This window comes from Empidonax traillii, unplaced genomic scaffold (genome assembly GCF_003031625.1).
Source record: "Empidonax traillii isolate 1590-97213 ecotype Southwest subspecies unplaced genomic scaffold, ASM303162v1 scaffold277:size2070623, whole genome shotgun sequence".
In the NCBI taxonomy this organism is placed as follows: Eukaryota; Metazoa; Chordata; class Aves; order Passeriformes; family Tyrannidae; genus Empidonax; species Empidonax traillii.
The window spans coordinates 356,517-376,857 of record NW_020955470.1 but is presented as its reverse complement, the minus strand read 5'-3'; the positions used below and the strand labels follow the sequence as shown (position 1 = coordinate 376,857).

The following is a 20,341-nucleotide window of genomic DNA, read 5'->3' as shown; positions in this document are numbered from 1 at the left end:
AACCATAACTTAGAATAGAATAGTTTTACTATAGCACCAAAATTTATGACTTCCTCTTTAAGCGCAAAGTGGATAACAAATCTTTGTCATTAAGGTCTGAAATCTCTGAATACCAACCCATCTATGTACCTAACACTAAACTCGGGAGGACTTCTGCCAGACTTTTTAATCTGCTAACTTCATTTTCAATGTGGAAGAGAGAGGGCTGGATGTAGTCAGGCAGAAGCAAATGTCCGAGGGCACAAGAGGCCAGAAAAGAAATGGCCCTGGAAAGGTCTAGAGTATGATCCTGGGTTTGAGCATCCTTTGGTTGCTATTCCCCACTGAGTTTTCAGCACAGCTCACGGTGAACTGGAGACACTGACCTAGCAGGATTTTACGGGCACGGGCAACGTGATGTGGATGAGCTTTGCTGTACTGGGGCCCGTTCAGAAAAAGATGCTGTGAGAACAAACACAGGAGGATGCAGGCAAGGTATAAGTTTGGCTTGAGTAGCTTATTGCATAAACCTTGTAACTGCATCAGCTGAAAAAAATGCATTGGATACTTTTGGATAAGAAATAGCAACCTTTTCCATAGTTGTGGAAGTTTTATTGTTAGCTTGATTTGTAAATCTGGTGCACATAAATTGTGAGAACCTAATTATGCCATATGATTCCACTCACTATGAGTGTATTGCAGGGTATCTTCAATACAATACCCGCAGATGTATGAGACAGTCAGGAGTGTTCAGTCTCTTCTAGCTGGAAATGCCCTGAACTATGAGACTTCTGCCACTTTCATTTCGAGGCTATTTTGTATGAATGCCAACACAATTCACCTGCAGGAGCTTTTTCTTTATTTATCTTGCCCATTACATAATACATTGAGGCAAAAGGTGGAACAAAGCATCTGGCCTATGGCATTAAATAGAGAATAATGAGCTGAGAAGCCCAAGGAAATGTAGTCTTTGCTCTGCCTGCATCAGATTCCCTCAGTGATTTCATACTGAACTACTTCCATTTTTCTGTCTTTTGGACAAATATTATCTCAGTGTACCTCAGCAATACGGTATGTGGTTTAAGTCCCCCATATCTGCAAATGTTGTTGGAGATTTGTGTACTGATGCTGTGTAATTCAGAAGAAAGCAGAGGATCATAATTTTGTATAGCAACTTCCAAGCAGGTCGCTTTCTAGAAACAATCTAATTTCTAAATAAATAGAGAAAAATAGAAAAGACAGAGAAAATAACTATGAGAAACATGCAGAGTAACAATAATACAATGGGTTTCTGTTGAGAATGGGAGACTTTGGAAAGATTCAGGGGCATGGCTAGAGGTCCCATCATGTAGGGAGACCTCACCTGCCCATTTGTGACAGAGACTGGGGCTTGGGCGTGAACCACCTTTACTAAACAGAAGCAAAACAACTTGAACTGCAAGGTTTTTAGCATATCATTACAAATTCAAATCCGGACCTATTCTGATGGAAAATCTTCCCTAGGAATGCGAATTGTTTTGGGCAAAATAGCCGGGCTTGTTTCCTGGCAGGGATGCTATTTGCATCAAAAATTAGTGTCATCCGCCCACTCAGTTTCCAGCTAAAACCCAGGCATTTCATTAACGAAGTGAGAACAGCGATGCCTGGCTGGAGCAGCCAGGGCAAACAAACCTGCCAGCGCACCCAGGAAGGTGGGAGAGCTCAGCGCTCCTGCAGGCAGCGCCAGCACAGGGCCAGGGGAGGAATGAGGTCTCATGCCCGGGAGAGGGAAATACGTGGAAGGGCAAACGGCCCAGCCCTGGCAGGGGGGTAAACTCCTCTCTCCCACGAAGGAGGCCTCGAAAGCTGCGTGCAGGGCCGAGCGAGAGCCGCCCATGTTGACCGTGCGGGTGGAGAGCTGTGTGCGGGCGAGCTCCGCAGTTGTGTGGGAGCGCTGAGTGCGGGCGTGTAAGTGCCACGCGTGTGCCCGTGTGTGCAAAGAGGCACGGGCAAGGCGGGCACCACGGACGGCCCCGTGTGCGCCCACAGCCGCCAGCGCGTGTGAGCCCTCACGCGAGGGCGGGCGTGGGAAGGGCTGCGAGCGCACGGTGGGCAAGCACTACACGCGTGTGTGTGCGTTTGTGTAAACGCAAATGCCAGGAGAGCGTGTCCAAACAGCAGGTGTGTGCGGGGAGCCGGGCGCGTCGCGCTGAGTGCGTGTGTGTGTGGAGGCCGTGGCCGTGCGGGTGTGTGTGTGGAGGCCGTGGCCGTGCGGGTGTGTGTGGGGGCCGGGGCCGTGGCCGTGCGGGTGCGCAGGGCCGGATGCCCGCGTGTGCCCGGGCCCCGCGCCCGCCGCGGCGGTTGCCCGGGGCGGGGCCGCTGACGCACTGCGGCTGCAGCGGCGGACGAGCTGGAGCCGCCGGGCCGGGCGGCCGCTGACCGGGGCCGCGGCTCGGCCCGCCGCCGGCTGACTGACGGTGCTCCCCGCCCAGCGACTGGGAGGGCAGGGCCGGCAGGGAGGAGGAGGAGGAGGAGAAGGAGGAGCGGCGGCGCGAACCGCCCTGCAGTGCCGCTGCTCGCACCTATTCATTCAGTCACCTAAAATGGCTGGAGAGAGGAGGTGGCGGAGCAGGGGGAGGAGGTGAGGGGGCAGCTGCAGCGGTGCCCCCACCTCCTCCACGGCCCGGCGGCGCTCCCGACAAGGCCCGCGGCCGCCCCTCGCCCGCAGCACCATGTCGGGCGGCCCGGACGAGAGCTCGGTGCGGGTGGCGGTCAGGTGAGGGCCGGGGTGCGGGTGGCGGTCAGGTGAGGGCCGGGGTGCGGGTGGCGGTCAGGTGAGGGCCGGGGTGCGGGTGGCGGTCAGGTGAGGGCCGGGGTGCGGGTGGCGGGGCGTGCCCGTGCCCCTGTCCCCGCGGGCGTGCGGGCTCCCCACCCGCGCAGCGGCACCGGCGAGGCTCATCTTCCCTGCAGAGAGAGGGGTCGCCTCGCCTTGGCTGCTCCTGCTGAGCCTTTTTTTCCCTCGCAGCACTGGGAGACGGCCAGAGGAGCGGGGAGAAAGATCCCCACCATTCTGAGGTCTTTTTCACTCATTTTTCTCTAATTTTGAGCAGTGACCCTAAAAATATTCCGGGTAATTATAGCCCGGTGCTGCTAGTGCTTACTCATGGAAGCAGGGCAGCCCCTGGACTTGTAGCGATGCCTTTTGCATCACGGAGCTTTGCGAGAGTGGATCGTGGCAGATTGATATTTTTAGAAGGATAAAGGTTTTATCCCGCAGAGGCTGTGTCCAACCTCACATACTAGAGGAATGAACTCCCACAGGGCTGCTCAGAATGCATAGGAATAGGTATATGTAGAAGTCTTAGTGGGAGGGGAGCTTAAATAATTTTAAAACATCAGTTAATTCAAATTGCTCTTTAATCAGAGATAAAAATCTACTGTTCCTCGGAGAACTCTTGGCTCTTGTCGGTTTTCTATGTGAAAATACTATTTTATTGTTTGAAGAACTTCCAGATTAGCCCACGGATGCCTTAATTTTCAAAATGTCTTTACATGATTCAAACATGAGGAGAAACGTATATGTGTGTGTATATATCTGTGTCTGTTTATGTATATATATGTCAATGTTTGGGGCTTAATAGTGATATTGAATGTTGATTTATGTCTTTACTTGAAAAAAGTTTCTTTGTTATATACTGGCGCACTTGGAATATTACATCACGAGAAATCAGACTTTAGGGGAAGGTCTGTTTCTTCAATGGGTCTTTGGAACCATTTTATACATCTTACCTTAGAGACTTCAAGGGTTGTTCAGGAAGACCAAAGGGGGGTGTTTTTATTTATTTTTATTTTTTTCCCTTCCGAAAGATGTAGAAATAAGTGATGTTACTGTGTGCTATGGTTAATACGTGTGTGTAGGGAGAACGGTGCAATAACATTTTCAGTAAACAGGGAAACACCGCCCCTGCATGATAACATGGAGTGTATGCTGCAGTTGGTCATTAAAGCCTGATTGCAGTTGGATTTTTCTATGGAGAGAGATGCTTGTGTGAGTAGTATCTGTTGAAGCATTTTTCACATGATGTACAGGGAGGTATGATTCCAAAGCATAATTAGGTTGTATTTTTAAAAAGGAAAATATGAGATAGGTGTGATCCTAAAAACAGGGTGTGTTACAGGTTTACAGACTGCTCTGTTGTTTGAAGAAAATATTAAATATGTCCTGAGCCAAGAGAAATAGTGATGTAGAAGTTAATTTACAAATACAGAGGGTTGTTGCAGCCTGGAATTAAAAACCTTCCGGTAGAAATATTTTTATAGTTGTGTGTGATGATTAGAAATAATATATGGCAAACAATTTGTAGAAGTGAGTTAAAATCACCCAGCTGTAACTCCTGATAACAAATTTCTAATGTTACAAGGTGTATTTCTGCACTATAATAATTGTCTAACTAACCTCTTGTGTCTGAGTGCAGTTCACTAGTAATGAAGAATTGCATCTTTCCTCCTGTCTGCTTGCTTCCTTTTGGCAGATTAACTCTTCATGCACAAGATTTCTCCCTCTCTGTTTAGCAATCAGTCATGAACAAAATGCACAATTATTTTCTTCCCCTCCCAGTAACTCTTTGTAGATGGTTTTATTTTTTTTTCTGATTGTGTATTTTGTACAGTCCTATAATTCAACTGATTTTGCAGCTCACTATGTATTGGTGCCATGCTGTACCATGTATTATGAATATTACACTATGTTTCCATGTTGGTTTTGTTCTTCAGTTCTTTCTGGCAACTTGAGCTTAGTTCAGCGATGATCTCCACTGTTGTGATGAATTAGTCGTTGTGTTTTGTATGTATGTTTCCTGAACAAGGCTTGCTCTACAGCTGGACCAGCTTTTAGTTTGCAACCCTCATGGTTGCAAGATACTGCAAAGGCAGATTGCATTGAGTTTAGTATGAAAATGAATTGGCTTAAACTTTAAACATGGGTTATAGAATAGACATCTGAAATTGTTTAGCAAATTATTTTTCCAGAACCTGGTTATCTCACCTAATTGTATACAACAGGATTAAAAAGTACTTCATTCTTTCCAATTAGCACCACCTTTAAGCTATCATCTTGTATGCTAATTGCTCCCCACTTTCTTCAGTGTAATAATGGGTTTGTGACTGATGAGCTAAATACTCCGGTTTAGTGAAGCATGAAAGCTGAAAATAGTTTGGCAGATAATCCAGTAACTAATGTTAAATTCCCAATTAAGAAAACATTTCTTTCTCTATTGTCACCCACCACTGAAAGACATGCGGGCTTAGTTTTGATGATGGTGTACAACTTCAACAAAGAACTTTGCTCTTTGTGTGACTGTGTAATGTCTGCGTTCAGACACAGAGCCCCCCCATGATAGTTATCTAATCAGATGTTTTCTTTCTTCTAAATGTGAAAAAATATCCTTTTTGTAAATCTAAAATTGCTGTCTTGCTTTTGCAAGTGTCTTCGCAGCATATGAAAAGTAACTTTTGTCAACAAGGCTATGAAATAGTATCAACATCGTAGGAAACTGTTTCGAGTTCACAAAAGAATATAGATTACAGTTTGTAATTCTTGTGAGTCTTGCCACTTCAGTGATGTCCACAGTGAAAATGCAGCATGTAGGTTGCTGGCATGTTGGGTAGATGAATTTCTCACCTAAGATTTACATCCCCACCAGCCAGTGGCCTCTGTCTGTTACTGGGTTTTAGAGTCGTTGGGGAAGGGATTGGATGGGGTCACTGCAGTCAGAGGTGCCCTTGCTTTTACCCTTTAACCAACCAGACCTGAGCTGGGTCTCAGGAATTGAAGTGGCTCCGACAGTTAGTGCCTATCCTTGCCCCATGTGGCTTGGAGCCATGGGGTTAGGATGTCCTGGGGTGATGATCCAAGAAGACAAGAAAATTGGACTTCAGTCCTTTGGATACATGCTGAACAAGGGAACTTTTGGAGAACAATGATGTTTGGATAGAGCTAACCAGAAGCCTTGCATGGAGCGCTACTATCTGATAAAGCATGGAAGTATATCTGTTATGTCTTCTCCATAACAGGATCCAGATAACAATGTAGAACATTGAGGGAAACTGCCTTCTAGTCCTCCAAATGTGAAAGATGGCTTTGATCCGCGAAGAGCTTTGGCATTGGTTGTGTTCTTGTGAAAGATGGAGCCCAGCTGAAGCTGGGCAAAAGAAAAAAAGAAACAGGGGAGAGAGAAGTTTCAGGGGATGGTGTTTTATAATCAAGTATGTTTAATTAACATCAGTAAAGAAAGTTTTTTGTGAAAGTTTTCCCCTTTTCATCATCCTTGGTATGTCTGTGTCCGTGCCTTCTTCCCTACTTTAGCAAGGGTACTTCACTGCTACTGCTTCGTGTTCTTTGTGTTTCATCCCTCAAGCAAGGAAGGGGAGTGTTGCTATCATCCTCACTTGTGTGATCCAGCCACCCAGCTCTGCCTTGAACTGTCTAAGAAGTTCCCTTTTCATACCCACCCTAAGTGTCTACCACATGTTGGGACACTGCTTCTCAAAGGTGAAATGTCGATGTTTTCCAAGTGTGGAAATTATGTGTGCAAAATATAATGGAACAACTGTTAAATTTTTTTCAGTAACAGTAGGAGTAACTAGTGCAGCTGATGAATTGAAACCATGCAGCCTCTGTTTCTGATATCCCAAAAGGGAGGTGCAGTATGCTAGGAAAACATATTGATTACTAGTTCAATTTAGGAATGGAGGTTTCTTGCAACTAATCAAGCTGATTGTGGCATGACAGAAGGATACAGTGTTGACTTCTGATTAGGCAAATGGGATATGTTCATCTCTTGTAACCTTAGCTTTCCACTGTAAAGGTTTGTTATGGGAATGCAGAATTTCTTTTCATACCCTCAGTTCTTGAACTATGTGATCAGTTGGACATATGTAGGGGTTTTTTTCTCCTTCGCAAGTTTCTGTGGTTTTTTTTTTTTTTTTTTTCCTCCCTATATGGAATCTGCTGTGTGTTGTTGTCATGCCTCCCTCTACCTTTTAACCTTTTGCATTCTTTTTTTTAAGGATTTTCTTCTAATAGCTTTCATACTGAAGTTTTCCTATGTGTTAGATCCAGCTACTGTTAAATACACTAGGAAGGAAGCAGCTGAGTGGAAGAAACCTGTCTTTGACAGGTGTGTTTTAAAGCACTTTGATGGCAGCTGAGATTGATTTTCTTTCTTGGGCTGCTCTTCTGCAAACAGTTACAGCTGTGTTTAGGCTTCCCTCCATGAATGGGTCCTCAAATATCAGATGAATGAACATGGATGCTGTGGTGTATATTATAAGCTCTGGAGGGCAGATACTCATTTCATGCTTCCCATACAGTGCTAAACATTCTCATAAATCATTCTGTAACTAGATAAGCAACAACAGTAGACTACAGTACTGTCCACTGACTCCTTAAAATGAACCAAAGTTTTCCTTTGAATAGACTGTAATTACCACCTATCTGCATTCATGTGAAGCTGGGACAGTTTTTTGGGGAGGATATCTCAAAGTAACTGTGTTAAACAAGTTCAGCAGTCTGTAAGTCTGCAAGCATGCCCCATCAAAGAAAAGAAAAGAAAATTATCAACAGTATTAAATAGTAAGGTGTTGGAAAACAAGTCTTTTGCCCAGAGTCTGTTAAGGGAAAACTACAAAAGAGATCTTGGTTTTGGAAAGCTCAAGTTTCAAATCTTTTTGTTAGTTTTGGTGTTTTTCTTTGCTCCTTGACTTAAACAAACATTCCCTTGTCCTTCACTGAAACTTCATGCTACCCCATCCGTATGTTTTGCATTTTAGCTGAAAAAAAGACACGGCACCATCTGCTGCTGAATTAATTCTGGTTTCATAATATCTGGCTTGATCATCCGTTACTGATATTGCTTGGGGCAAGCTGGAATCTGTGATCTTGCTTTCTAGGAAATAAACTTTCCTTTCCACCACTCCTGTTGCAAACACAAACTCATTCTTTGTTGGACAGGAAAGAAATCCTGCTTGGGCCTTGTGTCTTGAATTTAGGAAGAAGAAAAAGCAATGAGTGCGGTACATGGGTGGTCTGTTCATGCTTGCAGATGAATTATATTTTTAACTTGCCACTTCCCAAAGTTTGTAGAAGACTTGGGAGTTTACTTTGCTTTGAAAATCCATTGAGTTAGTCACCAATTTCCCTTTAATGGTGTTGTCTTTGCTACTTACTATCTATGAAAAATTAGGATTTATATTGTTGGTCTAGACATGCCTTTATTACTGAACTCAAGGCTTCACATTTTCAGTTTTACCGTGTGACTTCTGTGAGTTCTTCTCTAGTAGTTGAATGACCCTTGTGCTTGGGATCAAGGGAGCCTTGCTCCCTCCCTCTGCTTTCCCTTGATTTGCGTAAGTGTTTTATAGATTGCCCTTGCTGCTGACTCAGAGACGGCTACTGCAATTCTTGCTTTCATGTTCTGTTGCCTGATTACTACTGGGGAAATAAAGCCATTTTAGGTGCCCTTTTTTTTAAAAGACAATATTCAGTATTCTGCTGTATCTGCGGCTGCCAGAGAAAAGAATTTTTGTTATGCTAATATTATTTCCATGTAAAATACTTGTGAGAAGTTAAGTATCATTTGACCTGGTGAACAAGAAAGTTTAATTAGAAATCAAACCAGATCTGAACAAGTCTAGCAAGAGTAACTACATGAACTATGCCTTTTTCTTTGCTTGTTCTCTTTCTCTTCTCTTGAATTGTTTTAAATTTTGTTCATTTTCTTCCTGCCCTTCCTTGTTTTTTTGGTAGTTCTCAATGTTTATTTCTACTTTTCCTTGGTGAAATATATCTGCTCCTGTGTAACTATGGGGAGAAATGCTGCCTTATTTTTCAAACATGGTCTTGTTTGATGTGTTTACTGTAGCAACAAGATACAAATGCAGAGTAATAGAAAGATTTTAAGGTCAGTGTCACATTGAGTTTGATGCATAGAGAAGCAGAATGTTCAACAGGTATTTTAATATGTGAAAAACTGATTATTCAGAGCTTACGATTGATTAGCATAAAATATTTCCTGAATAGACTCTGAATGGAAATAACAAGTGTGTACCATCTGGCCCTTTATTCTAGTTAGTATCCTCAACAGATTTGGCAAAGTTGGTCACTGCTGGAATAATTAATTTTTATGTAAAGAACTTTTTTCTGTTATAAATCAGATGACAAATGCTTGACTTGCTGTTTGGGACAGTGCACCCTTTAAGCATCTTTACATCTTTAAGTTTGCCTAACAAAAATGAATGGCTTATCCTTTCAGCTTGTTTGCTCTGGAGCTTCAACACAGAAAACTGAGAGCAACAAGACCTTAGTAAAAGGTTATTATATGATTGTTCTATTATACACAGCAATTTATATGCATTCAAGTGGAATAGTGCACTTCCATTATTGGCTTTAAAAAAGGATTAAAGGATTTGTTGTTTAGGTAAATCTTAGTGTCTCACTGGTGGTTCTTGTATTCATGCTGCTGTAGGAACTTTATATAGTTCTGTTGTTAGCAAGTATCTAACTCTTTGCAGGACATTTTAGATATAAATTTTCCATACTAGCTCTTAAATACTCCAGGTTTCTTGAAATCTTTTCCCTTGTACACTCCAACTTTGAAGGGTACTTATTTTCCCTTTCCTTCATGTTCAGTGTAATTGATCCTTTAAAAATATGAATAAAACTATATTTTCAAGGTGAATAAGAGTTAAAAGATTAGAGCATGCTATAGCATTACGGTTCAACTACCAGAGCTGAACACAGGGAATGTTATCAATAATAGGACTAGACAGAAAATGTTTCTTTTTTGTGAGACATCTCAAAGTCTGACACTTATCTTTTCTTCTTTGTTCTCTTTTGATAATGGAAGAATTTGATCAAAGAGGCTCCTCTGTTTACGGGGTCTAATCTTGTCTGGGGCCTTGGAAAAATGTATTCCAGATCTTGAGTCAATTGTCCAACCCCTTAGTTATTGTCTTTAACCTGTGTATTTTTTCATTGACTGTGTTTTGCTTCATTTATAATCGTGTTAGTTGTCTTTTGCTTAATACTGCTAAGACAAATTTAAGGGGACATACTGAGCTGAAAAGAGACTATATTAATTATGGGACTTGTTAGTAGTGTTGCTTAAGGAATTGTGCAAATCATCAGTAATGGGTTAAAACACAAAAGAGCATCCTCTAGAAATACATTGCAAAAAATGAAATATAGTCTTACGCAATTGTGGGGTCACTGTCAGGCTTGCTAAGAAATGTCCCATGTACAGTATAGTCCTTAGCATTGTGTTGAATAGAGAAAGTGGCTTGTCTGGGTTCCTTTGAAGCATTTGGTGACAGGTTGCATGTGAGACTTCTTAGAATAAAGTGATAGGAAGGTAGACTGACTTAAGTAAGATCTGTGTTTATATAATTTATTAAAAATTCTGAAAATTAAGAAGTTACTTTTCTAATTAACTTTGTTTTTTCCAAGTCAGTAATCCTTAGCATTCATTTTGCTGGATGTTTCTTTGGCGTGGGGACTAATTGGGAGATGAGTCCTGAGACCTTTTGTGTCATTCCAAGTAGCTCATTATCCCAAGGTCTTCGAGCTGTTAATCTCTCTCTCAGTTGTATTGATTTGCCAGCTGCAGCAGTGCCTCTTAGTTTGTACCTGACTCTGCCATAGGGCATAATCTCTGTGTCCCCATCTCTCCCTTATGAGAATATGAGAGGGATATGAGTGTGAGGTTTTTTTAATATTCTTTTCCCACTTTTACCTCCCCATGCTCCATTGGCACTTTATTTATTGTCATCGTAGAATTATGTCATAAGGTCCTCAGGCCAAAGATATAGCATCTAAGTAAACACTTATGATATAAATAATACATGATGTAATATCATGAGAAAAGCAACTAAAACCTGCTAAAACATCTGAGTTAGCCATTGCCTTCACTGTAAAGTCTTACAATTAAAAATTCTCTATATGGCTTTGTTTCTTGCTCCCTCCATCATTTGTTTCTGTGAAGGGGAAAAGGAATTATGCCTCTACCAGACACTTTGATCTGCAGGAAATAGCTGACTACTCACTTTTTTACCTGCTAAGCAAACATTGCTTTAGTTGTCACTCTGCATAAGTTGTTCAGGTAAGGTTTATTTTACTTGCTAGTCTTAAATACATTCTTTTTGAAGTCTGATCTTTAATTTTAAGTACCTGTGAAATAATTATTTTCAGACTCTGTAATGTGATACCTTTTGAATTTTTCCTTAAGAAGTATTATCTATATACATTACTTTGCAGGCTAGGGGTGTTGATACCATCTAAACATCTGTATTTTCCTAGTTAAAATTACATTGTGCTTGTGAATTACTGGTATATTTGGGAAAGGTTGTTGTGTTGTGAGCAAACTGTTTAAAATGCATTGAAGACCAGAAATATATTTTCATATTGGGCTAAGGGCAACTAAATATCTGAATGTATATTTTCTAGATGTGATCAAAAAGAGAAGGATTCTACTTGTAAGTGTTTGAAGAGGCAGTAGATCAGAGCGGAGGCCACCTGTTCAATCTATATCACTTAGAGCACAGCTTATGCTTCTGTCTAATCTGATCAGTCAGTCCATCACTCAGGAACAATAAAATTGCCAGTCTGATCTTCATTTGCAGAACTCTGAGTTCAGCAAAAGTGGATTGGTGTTCAGTAAGCTGAAATGAGATGTGACATAGGACTGAATTGGTATTTGCAAGTAAACTATTTGAGATTTAAACATCAGTATAATTAAATGTCCTTTTTTCTTTTTTTTAACTCCTAAAAGCTTCAAACTTTCAGACTTTAGGGTTTTGTTGGGATTGTTGTTGTGGTGTGATTTTTTTTGTTTGTTTGTTTTGGTTGGTTGATTAGTTCATTGGTTTTATTTTTTGTTGGTGTTTTTCTTTTCATTTGTTTTCTTTATTTCTTTTTCTTCCCCACACAGTCCTCAAAGTGATCTGCATTGGCTGGTCAACACACTGTCTTGGCTCTGCATTTTCAAATATAGCTGTAGATCTATTTCATTATCATTGTTAGCAAAGCTTTTAGGAACAGGTGGACTTTTCCTTGTTCTCTAAAGGTCAACAAATAAAGCTTTGGTAGGCCCTAAAGAGGAATCATAGAGTTGTCAAGGCTGGAAAAGAGCTCTAAGAAACACTGTACAGCTGAGAGCTTCAGATGAAAGTGCTTTGTTCTGTGCTTGCAGCCCTAAAAGCAGTGCTTCTGTTGATTTTTGAACTCTTATGACTACTGAGTGCAGAGATGCCTCTCTGGGAAGAGGACAAATGGTGTTGCATAAAATGGTGTTGACCTACATCTTGGTTGCTACTTGACTGGAAAAAAAAGGGCTGGTGCACTCTCTGCTGCTGTTGTAGGCAAGTGTTCAAGGGATTATGAATAATGTGTAAATATTAAGCATGAAACAGTGGTGTTGTAGCAGAAGAGGAAAATTAGTGTAACAGAAATTGGAGTCCTTATGTAAGGAGCAAAGAAATCCATACACTTTGGTCAGTACTGCTGATGTCTAGTGTTGAGTCCTGCTATCCAAGAAAAATGTGGACTGAGGGGAATTGAAAAAAGAAGGGAAATGACTGTCTAGAAAACATGACCCCTTCCATAGTGGGATGTGAGGAGGGAAGATTGGTAAGAGACTCATATTGAAATACATGGAGTAAAATATGGAGTAAAAGGGAATAAAATGTTCTTCATGCTCAAGGTGAAGTCTGTAAAAAGTAATAGATTTAAATTCTATAAAGAAAAGTAAAAGGAAGAAAATAATTTTCTATTGTAAGAATGGATGTCCTGGAATGATTAGTCTGTGGAGATATGGAATTGCCCACATAGGGGACTTCTAAAAGCAGTTCAAACTGATAACTGCCAGAAACATTTTTGATCAAGTTGATGGCACCTTCATCCAGAAAGGTAGAGTGGGTAAATAAACTCTGACCTTCCCAGGTTTTTTTTCCACCTCAATTGTCTGTAATTCTCTGAAGCTGCATGTTGAGGGCCAGAATCTGAATTCAGCACAATTGAATGATCCCATTCAAATGTCAGAGTGTGTTCACAGAGGTGTGACGATGTCCTCATGAACAGTAAAGCCTTATGGCTTTGAAAGGGTAAGCTTAGATTAATCCAAGTTTGAAGTGACCTCAGGAGGTCATCTGATCCAACCTCCCACTCAAAGCATGGCTAAAACTAAATTCAGGTGAGATTTCACAGGGCTCTATCAAGTTAGATCTTGGAAAAACCTCTGGGGATGGAAATTCCTCTGTGTCTCTGGGCAACCTGTACTTGACTGTCCTAATGTTTGATGGTCAAATTTTTTTCCTTATGCAAAGCTGGGAAATCTTGTGCTTTGTTTTATGACCAGTACCTCTTGTCCTCCCAGTGTGAACCTCAGGAAGGAGCTTGGGCCTGTTACCTTTGTTACCTTCTGTTCTGCATTGGAAGAGAGCAGACAAGGCCTAAAAGCCCAGAACGTATTGAAGGACTCTGTGCCTATGATCTGTTGGAAAGATGAGATGCGTGGGACACCTTCACCAAAGGGTGTGCAGCCTCTTCTCCAGATAAGTTCCAAAGATGGTAGAGGCGATTCCTGGGGGACTGGCAGTCATGCAGTGGTGCTGGTGATACGGCTGCTACGAGGAGGTAGTTGTAAGCATACACAGCGTGAAGTACTGGAGGCTTTAGTTTGTTTGTGTGGTATCTATACTCCTGTTCTAAAGTCTGTACATTCACCTCATTTGATCCTCCTCTACTTGTTTTGAGGACTCTTTCATCATAAATGTGACATTGCTGCTGCGAAGGCATTCAGAGTGTGATTCAGTTATCGATAAGTCTGCTTTCCTCTTCTCCCACCAAGAATACGTGGTGCTTGCCTTCTGCCTGCATTTTCTTTTCCACAGTTTAAGCATATTTATTATTTTGACCGAGCTGACTAATAAGAATAATTAATCTCCATCACTGTTTAATGTTTGTTTGCTTTTCAGATGTGCTCTCCTCAGCCATCTTGTAGAACAATCGCTTCTCTTTCCCTGTCTCTGACTGTTCGTGTTTCATTCTTTCAGTCATTCTGGCTTGTTCAGACAGTATCTTCTGTGTGGCAGAAAGAAATGCGTCCAATAGTAATTGGTTCATCACATGAAGCATGTGATAATCTTGTGAATACAACCCAAAAGCATCAGTTAGTTACCTTGGAGTGGTTTCTTAAGACTCTTCAGATATTAATTGTAATTTGTGCATTATTTTTTTTTGTCTTGTGTATGCTAAATGGGGTTTTAAACTTGCTTTATTTCTTTAGATTTGTGTATTCATTGAATGGATGTGGAGCACTGGGCAAAGTTAACATTTGTCTTGGTTTGTGTTGTTTGTATTGTTGGATGTCTGCCTAGTATCTGTAAAGAGTTGTCTGGTTGAAGTTCAATCTTTTTAAAAGAGAGAAATGTACTGGTAGACTGAATGAAATGCTTCAAAGCTCATATGTGTATTTCTTGAATTTATATGCTTTTGATTTCTCAGATTGATTGTAGCTAGGAAACGTTACTGACTTTCAAATTTTATCAGATATGTCAAGGAAATATGACTAAATGTGGTCTAGCTGGACAATTGACTGCTCTTTTTATGTCCGTATTTTATAACTTATACATGCAGTTATCACTTTAAGATTAAACTTCTTTTGTGCAAGGCTATATGTCTATCCAAGGAATATCCAGTGGGGCAGAATGCTTGTCATGTCCTGCACTGTTGTAGTGATAATTGCTCTCCACTTTTGCCACCTCCTCTGGATATAGGTTTACTTGTCGGGGTGGGTGTTGCCATATACCTTATATATGTGTCCTTGCTTCTGTGTGCTGGTGTGAGCAAATGCCTGGTTAGGGGACCCTGGCCCCCTCACTTTGAAGATTGGAAATAATTAAATAATCTGTGTGACTTGTTTTAGGTATTGCTCTTCAGTACAGGGTTAAGCTACAAAGACTTAGACATCTGCTGCTATTTATAGGGTTAGCTCTGGTGTTGGGAGTAACAATGACCCCATGGGGAGACTCCTATTGCTTATTGATCTAGATACAATTGGAGCACAAAGGTATACTATATCTTCAATTATTTTGGAAATAGCTGAAAAGTTTTGTTTCCAAAAGGAATGGACATTCAGAGCCCTATATCTCTTCCTCCACAGCTAGGTAGGGATGATGAGAGGGTACAGAGCCATGGACTTTTCAGTTTTATTGTGAAGTCTCAAAGGTTCAAAGACAGATTTTTTTCCTTTCTTCTAATCCGTAAGTCTTTCTGGATATTCTTATTGTGTGCATTGCATATTAGACTTTATAAGTTCAGTGTGCTTATGAAAACAAACAAAAATCAGAAGAGCTGCATAATGACCTCCCTTATGTGGGGTGTAGAGTTTTGTCTTTTTAAAAGGAAAAGCTGTATTTGGCCATTTTTTCCTCACTTGAGTTCTGGTGGAGTTTGTTTAAATTATTGGCTAGTGTAGGTAAGGTAAGAAAGGACTACACTTACCAGTTTTCATTGTGGTGTGGTGTTGTGGTTTTTTTGTTTGTTTGTTTTGTTTTTTTTTTTTTTTTTTTTTTTTTTTTTTTTTTTTTTTTTTTTTTTTTTTTTTTTTTTTTTTTTTTTTTTTTTTTTTTTTTTTTTTTTTTTTTTTTTTTTTTTTTTTTTTTTTTTTTTTTTTTTTTTAATTTACAAAAACCCCGAGGTACCATCAAGAATTGCTAGAGATACTGAAGCTAGCAATTTCTTCTGTCAGCAAGTTTTAGGTGGAGTGTCATTGCTGGACTATTTTTCAGCTGCTGGGTCTTTGTGTTACTTCATTTTTGCTGTTGTTGCAAGGCCCCTCTGCCAACAGTGCTGCTGCAGATTAAACAACTTAATGCATTGCAATGGCTGCCTGGGAACAGGGGGCTTAAGTCTCGTTACTCTGAACTGTATGTGGTCGCTCCAGATTAGGATGGTGATGGATAATACAGGAAAAACACAAGAGATGGTGTACAATTTTTTTATTTGTTCTGACACTGATCTGACATATTGTGTAACACCAGTCAGCTGGATTTGATTGAGAATCCAATTATGTGTTTAGTTATAAACATGGTTGTGTATGAAGTGAAAGCAGTCCTGGTCTCCTTTAATTTGTGCTAAGCAATTCTGCTCCCTGTCCTGAGTCTTTCTCACTTCACTGGTTTCAGTTTGCCTTGATTCCATTCTTCAGCCACTGCTTCCTAGTTCAGTGGTCTAGAAATGGTTAACTCTGGGAAGCAGAGTTGGGAAATAAGCTATTTGTAGTTTCCTATGGGCCTTGCTAATTATTCATGTGATAAGGCTTACGTAAGGGTAAGGGCTGCACTGCAGTTGCACTTCATTTGATGACAGAGTTCTGTGTTTCTGTGTAAACAAATGTCTGTTGATAAGGCATGGACAAGCAAAGTCTATAGTTGAAACCAGGGAGAAAACAAACTTTTCTTGGAGGGTCTTAAGGTGCTACCATCTGCTTAGGTGCCATGTTTCTTAAAAAACCCCCAATCAACCAACCAAACAAGAACCCCCTTCCCCATAAACCATTTTGTTTAAAAAGAATTTTTTTAAAGACCTTCATTGCTGTCTTCCTTGCATTAGCTTTTCTTCAGTGTTGAAATCACTTAAATCATACAATTAACATTTTTTATAGTGTGACTTAGCAAAAATATTTAAACCAGTGCAGACTGTTTTCTCTCTTTACCTTTGACACTGAAATAGTAAAAGCAGACTCTATTAGAAAAAATTAGAAGTACCTGTTTTGGAGAAATCTGGAAATTCAGGGGGAGAAAAGGATCGATCTACTCACACTCTTCTAAGACTTTGTTTAATACTTGCCAGCAATTTCTTTAGAACACGACTTTGCTTGAAGTTTTGTCTAAATATTCAAACTTTTTCTTTCTAAATATATTGCCTTAGCATATGCTGGAATAAACAGCCCTGTACCTCCTCTCCCCATCCCCCGAATGTTATCTGTAGTGCTGAAGAAAATTCTTTGAATGGAAGCAAGGTTGGCCAAAACACTAGAACTTTGTTGTTGCTGAATTATGTTTTTGTTGTTGTTGTTTCCTTTTTTTTTTTTCCTTTTTTTTTTCAGTTTACTGTAAGAGTAGAGGTAGAATTGGTTGAAGCTGAGTGCAGCCATGGAGTGGAAGTCAGTACAGGTGTGAGAGACAGCTATGTGATTTGTAGCTGTTGGTGATGCAGAGTATGTGGCTTGTGCTAACATCCATTCTTCTGGCTTCATGGTGCTGGTAAGGAAAACTGTCTGAAACAGCCTATAACTTATGGACTAATATATAGATATCTATGTCTCTATATAGCTTTTAATAAATGTGTGACCCATTGTGAAAGCTTTATATAAGCCTTAGTGTAATACCTTCCTTGGCCTTGAGGTACTACCAGTATGCCATTAACCCATTTTTTTGTGTGAACTCATAGCATTCCGTTTCCTGGTGAAGTTCCTTCTTAGTTTCTGGAAAACCTTGTGTGCACCTCCCTTCATGCACTGTCCTGTTAGGTCTCATCTCATTTAAGCCAAAGGAGCTCTTCTCTTGTTGGATATGAAGTGCTCCAAGGAAAGAGATAAATTTGTGGCAGGGACTGTAGCCATCTCAGATGGTTTTACTGTAGTCCTTATCTGTAAACAGTTACCATGAGCTTAAATTTCTAAGGCAATTTGAAACAGTTTATATATGAATACTTATTTTGAAAGCATCTATGCTACCTCCAGTGCATGAGGGACTATGAAGTCTGACGCAGACAAACCACAGGTAATTTGCATTGATGATTTCTGAGAGCAACTGGGAAACGCCTGATTTAGAAGTATTAGGTGCCAAGAAGAGCTGATTTAATTGAGTCAAGACAAAGAATTGGGTTTTGACCCTGAAGAAGCTTGTCAGAACAGACTTTTGTCTGGGTCCCCAAGGAGCTGCAGCTGAGTGTTCAGCAGACAGAAATGATCCCAGGATCAGGTGTTGCTGCTTTGTGTACACTGGTGCTGAGGGAGACTGGCGGGGCAGTGCCCAGGCCAGCAGCTGTGCACAGCAGAGGAGGACTGTTCCAGAAATGGAGTCATCCCATGCCTGTGATGTAAAATGGAGACAGTTGCTTTTAATTTGTTTGAGCTACCCTGCTGCATGATTTATCTTTCTCTCTTTTTTTTTTTTTTTCTTTGAGGTGACTTTGCAGTAATAGTTTTGGAGTTTTGTTTGAATTTGTAATCTAATCAGGGAACCTGAGACCTAATGAGAAATTAAGCCCACAGCTAGGACATGAAGTAGAAGGTGCTTAACCTTGCTGTTAGGCCAGCATAAATAATGGTTGTTTAAAGCAGGTGTTAGTAGCAAGGAAGTGACTAGTTCTTTCTACATTGTATTTGGAGTGTATGCTGAGAGTCCTGTGCACCTGTCACTTTACACTGTGGTGTGTTACCAAGGTACACTTGTTTCGTGGATCTGCTCTGTCCTGGAGCTAAAGTTTTGGTGAAATATACTGGTGTTAATATTAGTGGTGATTCCAAACTGTAAGCTTGCTAATACAGTGAGGTCTGCATGCCAGTACCAATTAAAGCAGGAGAATGACTATTTCCACACTCAATTTGTTTAGCCTACCCAACAAGGAGTTCCTACCTGCCCTGGAGTGAAAGCTAAACTGTTAGAAGACCTAATAGCCTTTTCTATTTTGTATATTATCAAAAGTGAAGAATATGAAATCGGCCCATACTTTCCTGGTGAGGTAGTGGAGCATGCTCTTTCACTTTGTTAGGTTAAAGTCTCCAGTGATATATTGGATATTGTAGTCAATAAGTTGTTTGAATAGTTTTAATGAAGTAGAGGTGGTATTGAAGCATCACATCTTTAACTGCAGTCAGGTTAAGCATCAGTCGATCGGCTTTTGAATGTTTTCGTTGACTTTAGGCATTCTCTTTACATAGAGAATATTCTCCTGTACTGGCAGTGAGGAAGTTTTATACCCTAGACAATGTGGAATAAGCCAAGTACCTGTAGCTTTTTTGCCCAATGTAGGTATCTTTTTCTAGATCAAACAAATAAGAGATTAAATATTCCAGTTATTAATATATGGTTGTGGGATAACCCCGGCTTGATGCCAGATGCCCACTAAAGCCGCTCTCACTCCCCTCCGCAACTGGACAGAGGAGAGAAAAAAAAACCAGCAAAGGATTCATGAGCTGAGAGAAGAGCTGGAAGAGGTCACTTACTGATCATTATCATGGGCAAAACAGACTCAAAGTGGGGATATTAATTGAATTTTATTACTAACAGAGTCAGAGCAAAAGAGTGAGAAGTAAAATAATCTTAAAAACACTTTCTTCCCACCCCTCCTTCCCTCTATGTTCTCCCTCCTCCCCCACAGCGGTGGAGGGGGACAGGGAATGGGGGTTATGGTCAGTTGTTGTTTCTTACGCTGCTCGGGGAGAGGAGTCCTTCCCCTGCTCCCATGGGGTCCCTCCCATGGGAGACAGTCCTTGATGGACCTCTCTGGTTTGAGTCCACCCCTCAGGCAGCAGTTCTTCCCACACTGCTGTCCCATGGGTCACTCCTCCATGGGGTGCAGCCTTTCACAAATGAGCTGTACCAGCATGGATCTCTCACAGGGCCCATAAGTCCTACCCAGGAAAAACCTGCTCCAGCGTGCATTTCCCTCGCCACGGGCTGCAGGTCTCCAGCAGGACCCTGTGCCATCCTGAGCCTACCATGGGGTCACAGCCTCTTACAAGCATCCACCTGCTCCAGCATGGGTTCCTCCATGGGCTGCAGGTGGATCTCTGCGCCCCAATGGTCCTCCATGGGCTGCAGGGGCACAGCTGCCCCACCATGGTCTGCTCCACGGGCTGCAGGGGCAACAGCTCTGGCACCTGGAGCACCTCCTGCCCCTCCTTCTGCACTGACCTTGTTGTCTATATTGTTGCTCACATGTTCTCACTCTGCTCTCCCCTGGCTGGATTTTTTCACTTCACAACAACCTTCTGTTCTTAAATATGTTATCACAGAGGCATTACTATCACTCCTGATTGACTCGGCCTTGTCCAGCAGCAGGAAGCCCATCCTGGAGCTGGCTGGCATTGGCACCACCAGACAGGGGAAGCTTTTAGCAGCTTCTAACAGAAGCCACCCATGTAGCCCCCAACCCCTGCTACTAAAACCCAGCCACAGAAACATACATCATATATTTAGTGGAATATGAAAATGTTTAGAGAAGACTTCAGCCAGAAAATTCTTTTTCATGCAGGATCCTCATTTAGGCACATTTTCTGCCAGAATTGTTTTATTAAAAAAGCTTTCGATTGTGCTTGTT

At 41.3% G+C, this 20,341-nt stretch overlaps 1 protein-coding gene and 1 long non-coding RNA gene across 11 annotated transcripts in view; one reads left to right on the top strand and one right to left on the bottom strand.

The window, feature by feature from the left end:
- Window positions 1-815: 815 nt before the first annotated feature.
- On the bottom strand, window positions 816-2,019 carry LOC114060553. The gene is made up of 2 exons (XR_003571914.1): window positions 1,651-2,019; window positions 816-1,190 (listed from the first exon to the last, which is right to left on the bottom strand). It is a non-coding gene; the product is annotated as an uncharacterized LOC114060553 (long non-coding RNA).
- Window positions 2,020-2,371: 352 nt separating this feature from the next.
- Window positions 2,372-20,341, top strand: part of KIF21A (kinesin family member 21A) — an 88,066-nt gene continuing 70,096 nt past the window's right edge. For 6 of the 10 annotated variants that reach the window (XM_027890141.1, XM_027890138.1, XM_027890137.1 and 3 more), the window contains exon 1: window positions 2,610-2,734. In XM_027890141.1, coding sequence (XP_027745942.1) covers window positions 2,691-2,734 — 44 coding nt within the window. In that variant the 5' untranslated portion in view covers window positions 2,610-2,690. The other 4 variants (XM_027890142.1, XM_027890145.1, XM_027890144.1 and 1 more) reach the window with 2 other exon arrangements.